This window comes from Thunnus albacares, chromosome 20, assembly GCF_914725855.1.
Source record: "Thunnus albacares chromosome 20, fThuAlb1.1, whole genome shotgun sequence".
In the NCBI taxonomy this organism is placed as follows: Eukaryota; Metazoa; Chordata; class Actinopteri; order Scombriformes; family Scombridae; genus Thunnus; species Thunnus albacares.
The window spans coordinates 12,216,393-12,223,278 of NC_058125.1; the positions used below are offsets into that span (position 1 = coordinate 12,216,393).

Genomic DNA, 6,886 nt, shown 5'->3' on the forward strand with positions numbered 1-6,886 from the left:
TGCGTGTAGGAGTTTCCACACGTGCGTCTTTGTAATGACATTTTAGCTGCTCCTCATTATGCTTTTAAGGTTAAAGGGCAAGTTCACAATTTCTCAAGTCTGTCAAAACCCAGGCCTCATTTTTAGCAAAGCTGTACTTCCAAGTAGAGGCTTCAGCCATGAGTGGATATCTGCCACTTTTATAGTTTTTTTTAGTGAAAAATTATTTTGTGTCTCGATGGACGGTGTTTTCCTGTTCAGCTGCAGTGAAAGGATCATAATAAAAAAGAGGGACTTGGCACTAAACAGACTGTAACCTTGAAAGATACTGACTTCACTTGAGTAATCTGGCAGCTGCAGCCTCATATAAGCTTCAAATAGACTTTTAAATACATTTTTGCACAGCAGGAGGCTTGTAGATTTTGGCTCCCATCACTTATATTGTAAATGCATTATAAAGGGATCTCTTAATGGTCAGTGTGAACAGGAGGAATAATTACAGCAATAAAAACCTGACTTGATTTAGGACAAACTTGAAAAAAGAATTAACCTATCCTTTAAGGTTATGATTACCTTTAGAGCAGGGTTTGAAGTTATAGCAGTGACCTTTATGGTAGCTGGTTCCCAATTTAGAAATCTCTAAGAGGAATTTCCTAAATTTCTCAGATTAGGACATTTGAATAAGTGTTTAAACCCAGAGCGGGTAAATAAATAAACTGCACCGCAACATTTAGTGTTTCCTCCTTGCTGTTCCATAAATTGTGACCCCCATGTTGGGGATCACTGGGCTATGATGCCTTTAAGGGTCCTCACAAGTATAAAGAAGTTGCGTGTTTGACCCCACCTAGCGGGCTCAGCCGGCGTGAAACCCTGGTGACGTCATATCTGGAAAACGAAACTGAGGATCGGAGTTTCCCGAGAAAGCCTACAGACTACAAAGCACTCTCCTCGGTATATAAAGGAGTCGGGAGTCGGGGCCGTGTTGTCACGCAGCTTCAGCTCGTACAGCAGTTATTGTCCTGAACAATATTTCTGACTTCGGACCCAAGAAACGACGACACTTGAACTAAACTCGCACACCGACCAGTGAAGCCTGTCACAGCAGGTAGGAGAGTTATTTGTTATGAAAGCTGATACTATCATATTAATATTAAGCCTATGAACATGTACAGTAACTCCTGCACAGTCAAGCAGGCAATTGGAATATTTAACAACACTATATATGGCCAGAGACGGACAGTAACTATCAAATACTGTGTTTAAATTCAATCTTTACTCCAGTATTTTCACTATATGCAACTTTAAAGCCTACAAACAATACAGACAAATGAAACAGTGACAAAACATTAAATCAATGCATACTGCTCTGCCAGTATTCCGCACAATCAGTATTTTCACTTTACATTCATAAATACATTGTAGCTACTATTCACAGTACCTTTCAGTGGCATTTTGAGTTCAGGAGACTGACATTTAGTGATACTGACTCATTGAGTAGGCTGAACCAGACCTTATTGGCCTGCTTCCTCTTTCTACGATTCAGAAACTGCAAAATACAGGCCAAGCAGATGTTCCCAGTTACTAGAGAGTGCAGCAGGTATAAGGCTATTGATACTGTGTTGTGCTGTTGATCTCTTCTTAAACATTTGATCTATCAGTGGAAGTGCAAAATGATAGAAGTCACACCTCATTCAAAATTAAAAATAAGTGTTTTATGTTTTAATGAAATCTAAGATGCTGTTTATTGTATTTTCTTATACTTAATGGTATTTATTGGTTACCTTTTCCCTTGAAAATTACAAAATAGCGCCATCTACAGGCAAAATGTCTCTTGAAAGGTGAACCTGAAAATTGCACTAACCAATTGAATAAATAGTCACCGTGACTCAGTGTAGTGTGGTGTTACACCTTTCATTTCAGTGAAGAATTCAAGTAATTCTTAGATCTTTTTTGCTTTTGCATCGAGTGCAAGGTAATCTGAATAGTGATGGCTACTAGAATCTAGTATTAAAAACGGGCATTTGAGATTTAGATTTAATAGTTATTATTCAAATATTACAAAACAAATCTTCATTTAGAGGCCACATCAGAATGTGTACTTTCTATTGTAGGTCAGATGAAGATCATGTGACTATTCAATGAACAGGCTCACACACATGAAGTTATATGACAGCAAGCCAAAGCAATGACACATGATGAGGGATTCATGCTAACACTGATATGGCATATTTTTCTCGCTCTTGTAGAAATGTCTCATCCTAAACCACTGCTCATCCCGTGGCTGCGGGCCCAGATTGACAGCGGCAGCTATCACGGTGTCCACTGGACGAACCAGGAGCGAACAGAGTTCTGCATCCCCTGGAAACACGGTTTGAGACAGGACTCCTCCGACAGTGACATCCTCATCTTTAAGGTGCACTGACTCTCATGCAAAGACATCAGCAAATAGAATTTAAAGAATCCAATCCACAGGCTTGTACTGTACATCATGTATTTCTGTTCATATAGTGTAATTATTCCTGCCTTCAACCTGTTTCTTCCCTGTAGGCCTGGGCAGAGGCCAGTGGCAATGGCCCAGCTCAGGGAGACCCCTCGGTCTGGAAGAGGAACTTCCGCAGCGCCCTTCGAGCCAAAGGCTTCAAAATGCTCTCTGACAAGAAGAACGACTCCGCAAACCCACACAAAGTGTACTCCTGGCCAGAGGAGTCAGCATCAGGAGGTGAGGAACCGTCTGTCTTTAATTATAGTGGATAACAGGCGAGTTAAAAAAAGACTTTTTTTTTATACGTGAATATGCTTGTGATCACACACACTGTTTGGACTATTTTAAGATGAACCAGACAGTACAGGGTCACAAAAAATGCACAGAAAAAGTAAAAAAAAACAGACTGCTCCCTCCTTTGCAAAATCAGAGCACATTCATTTCTCTTGCAGCTTTATTCATGCAAAATTATTCAGCTCGTGTATTTTAACTATAATCCCAGACAGGCGGGAGGTTGTAGTGTTGAATGAGTCTTTTGCTTTAAACCATTTGATGAATAAGGAATCCGCTGTTTCTCCATGTTGTCATGAAATATCAAGAAATATATTTTTTATTGCAAATGAGATTAATACAAAAGTCAGGTTATACAGCAAGTGTGGCACAGAAACTGCTCATATCTGCTCAAACGTGAGTTATGTTTGGATTTGAAATGACAAAGCAGCTTCCTATCAGCGTGACCACATACTCTAAATCCCCCAAACACCTCCTCACCTGGTTTGGATGATCACATTACTCTCCATCTTGCTTACATCTATGTCTAGATTTATGTGTCTGTGGTTGAGATTTATCAAGCTAATATGCAAATGTGAAAGACGCAAGTCAATACCATTTTGTAAAGGGGATTATAAGATTAAAGCGCAGAATAAATGATGAAAAGATAGTAAGCAGCAGGTATTAACTGAGCTCTTTAATTCCACTTTCAAAGCAAACTCTTCTGCTGGATCCCAAGACCAAGATGAGGCTGAATTTGTCCTTCCTGTACAAGAAGTAAGCGACTGTGTATGTGGGTTTCACTTGTAGAAACACAGGAAGTGAAATAAAGATGCTGTATAATAATGTCATTGCATATTAACTCATTCGGGTATGTGTCTGTGATATCTTAGAGCCAGGTTGTTCCAAACTTGAAGCAACTTGAAGACTGTCTCTTTCTTCCAGAAGAAGCTATATATTTAGGTAAGGTAGCTCATCACTTGTTATTCATTTCCTCCTGGCATGAATTTGGTATCTTAGAAGGGAAATTTACTTAAATATTCTTAGAAATGGTCATTAATTTGATAGTTAATCACTGTGTGAATATTGTTAAACTTGAATATTTGCCTGCAGAATCCACTGTCAACCAGGATATTCTCCAGGAGTGTCTAGAGGGACTGAACATTGGGCCTGAAACAGGTAGACTTATGCGCACTGCTTATCATTTCCTCCCTGTGTTGCTGCAGTACGAGCAGAAAACAACAGTATCCGAGATACTTTTCCTAGAAACACCTTTTTCAGTTTCTACCAACTTTTCCACAGAGGACACGGCAGGCTTCAATGCTCCTCCTGGGCAACAGCAGCTGGAAAATCAGGTTTTGATTGGTGCACAGGTGTTGCCTGGGCAACAGCAGTGTCCAGTAACGTTTGAGGTTGCAGTCAGTGAAGCTGGGTTGCCTGAGCAACCAGCACATCCAATGGTGGGAGCTGTGGGAGAGGCCTGTGGTGGGCAGTTCGTGGAGCAGTTCATAGATACCATGAACAAGACCAATGACAGAGACCATTTCAGTAAGTTGAAGCAAATGAGGAATTTACACAAAATCACATACAAAACGATGTTCCTCCCATAAAAATCAAATTAAATATCTTTCATAAGACTGTTATAAACAATATGAATGATGAGAGTGCATAATAAACTTGCATTTCGGTTGTTTGAAACACACTTTCTCTTACATATTTTCTCTTTCTGTATCCTCAGAGACTCAGTTCAGGGTATCTGTGTTCTACAGAGGTGTGAAGGTGTCTGAGCAGGTGGTTGAGAATGAAGCTGGAGTCCGCTTAGTTTACAGGTAACATCAAAATGAAGGTTTGATTAAAGGAAACATGTCTAGCCGATGTTCAATATGGCACGAAAGCAAATAAGTGTTTTTTTCCAAAATGTCTTTTAAAGTCTGTGGCTCTGACATTCATATGACCTGCTGTTCATCTTGAAATTAATAAATGCAATTATGTTGTCGTCACTTTAGGCCTGAACTCACTGGGCCAATTTTTGACCACGAGTCAGGCCTGTCCGTGCTTTCGCTGCCAAGTCCTGGAGCCATGCTGGATCAAACCCAAGCCAAACTGACCCAACGCATCCTGGACAAGCTGGGCGATGGTTTGGATGTGGGGGTGTCTGGTCATGTGGTCTACGGCCAGCGACGGGGTGAGATCAAAGCTTTTTGGAGCTTCTCTAAGTTTGACCAGAGCGGGCAGCCCCAAGAGATTTCTAAACTGCAGCCGCAACCGCTCTACCTGTTCAAGGACTTTTTGCGAGGTGGGCGAATAGAATCACAACTTAACTTTTTGTTACCTGTAAATACATGTGCAACATCTGGCATGTTGGCTTGATATAGTGATTGATTGTCCTATCGCTGCAGGAATAATGGAGTTTATTGAGGGGAAAGAGAGCTATCCCTGCTCCTTGTTCTTCTGCCTCGGGGAGAAGTGGCCTGACCCTGACAACAGGCCTTGGGAGAAGAAACTCATCACAGTGGAGGTGAGAGAACCTTTAAATGATTAAAACTCAGACACAGTGTTGCGCTCAGACCGAACTTAAAGCAGTACTTGTTTGGTAAAGGAGTGATCAACCCCCCTAAATTGGCCACTCAAGGCAGCCATAGTCAGCAGCACTTGAAAAGCAGTGACTATTGACTATGACTGTCAATTTTGTCTCAGTATTGATTAATAGCACCAAGGGAGCAAAGCCTGAATACCGGTGGTGACAGCTGCTCACTCAGGTGTAAAAGGTTTATCTGCTGTTGTGCCTCTACAGAGGTGTTCATGCTGAGAAGTGAAAAGCTTATACAAAAAGTCACTTCAAAGAAACCAGCGTGAATTTCATTTTAAATTTCATGGCCTTTGTTAAGTTCACCTTAGCCACTCTCGCTCTTGTCATTCTTGTCATTGCATGTGACTTTTGCTCCCTGCTTTTTCGGTCTCAGGTGGTCCTGACTTCACTGGAGTTACTGAAGAATATGGCTGTTGTAGGCGGCGCCTCCTCCTTGCAGTCTGTAGAGCTGCAGATGTCCCTCGAAGAGATGATGGAGATGTGCTGATGCGCTTTGCTGCACTAGAAGAAAGTCAATGCTATAATCCTTGACAAGAACATCTCAGAAATGCTTGTTTACATGTTTTATGAACATTTTATATTGTGATTCAACACCAAAGTGAATGGTGCAGTTAATAATAACATTAATAATATAAAAAAAATGCAATGGTGTTGGATTTACCTGTACATTTAAACATTGATATTTCAAATTAATTTATACCTTGATATTTTTAATAAAATACTGAAGCTATGGTCTGTGTGATTTAATCTTTCTCACATCAAGACCACATTTTCAAGATACCCAGTCACTTTCTGTTGCAAAGAGACTGAGCATAAGAAAAGAGTCCTGCCACTTCGCAGGCTTTTCACTTACTGTCTTCCATTTGAACAAATGTGTTAGTGTGGAAAAAAGTGCCTTCGTCCTGTCTTGTGCTTTAAAGAAAAACAGCAGATTTTCTTCCAAACTGACCCAGTGGCATTAAATGTGAAATTCCATCTAGAGGCTGTCAGTCATCCTGTTGATGATCTTATGTGTTTATTTATGAATAGTAATCATGCAAATATTTCAGAATCAATGTGGCAATGATTTACATACATTTCCACATGTAGTAACATCAATAATCAGAAAAAGGACTCCACCTTCAGCTTAATAAAGATCCTTTTAGTAAAACTGAAATACTGTGTATACAGTAAAATGAATGCTGTAACCACACCTAAAACACAAAAACACAGCAGTTCAGTCAAAGGTTACAGTCACACTGGAGTATGAAATTCCAGTCAATTCAACAGCACAGATGTGATAAGAGCATCTGGAATCAATCAAAATATTTTTTAATGTTTTGTCACATGAGACAGTTTTTGGCTAAGTATACAACTGAGCACAATCCAAGACAGTTATGTACCACAACACACTATACAGACTGTACAGAATGAAGTAAACATGCAGTGCAGATGTTTAGTTCATCTTGTTTTATTTAAGGGTAACAGTGAGTATCAGGTGTGGCCTGTTTACCATCAGTTACAATGCAAGGCTCTAGAGAGGATTAACTAACTATATACTGAAGTAAAAGAATCAGTACACAGCG

At 40.1% G+C, this 6,886-nt stretch overlaps 1 protein-coding gene across 2 annotated transcripts; it reads left to right on the forward strand.

Annotated features, from left to right (window-relative positions):
* The first annotated feature begins 871 nt into the window (after positions 1-871).
* irf3 (interferon regulatory factor 3) lies at positions 872-6,051 on the forward strand. 2 transcript variants are annotated; one of them, XM_044336925.1, is made up of 11 exons: positions 872-1,084; positions 2,226-2,392; positions 2,527-2,698; positions 3,447-3,520; positions 3,625-3,694; positions 3,845-3,910; positions 4,034-4,279; positions 4,470-4,560; positions 4,738-5,027; positions 5,131-5,249; positions 5,695-6,051. In XM_044336925.1, the coding sequence occupies exons 2-11, from the start codon at positions 2,228-2,230 to the stop codon at positions 5,806-5,808; spliced, it is 1,407 nt and encodes a 468-aa protein (XP_044192860.1). In that variant the 5' UTR covers positions 872-1,084; positions 2,226-2,227; the 3' UTR covers positions 5,809-6,051. The 2 variants fall into 2 exon arrangements, with proteins under 2 accessions (XP_044192860.1, XP_044192861.1); XM_044336926.1 differs by having other exon boundaries at positions 873-1,084; positions 3,447-3,508.
* Positions 6,052-6,886: the final 835 nt, after the last annotated feature.

What these genes read in the sequence shown, in the direction of transcription:
- irf3 (XM_044336925.1), top strand. Translation starts at nt 2,228, where the DNA reads ATGTCTCATCCTAAACCACTGCTCATCCCGTGGCTGCGGGCCCAGATT. An exon ending in AGAGGAGTCAGCATCAGGAG is followed by an intron (nt 2,699 to 3,446) that starts GTGAGGAACCGT and finishes CCACTTTCAAAG; the next exon opens with CAAACTCTTCTGCTGGATCC. An exon ending in CAATGACAGAGACCATTTCA is followed by an intron (nt 4,280 to 4,469) that starts GTAAGTTGAAGC and finishes CTGTATCCTCAG; the next exon opens with AGACTCAGTTCAGGGTATCT.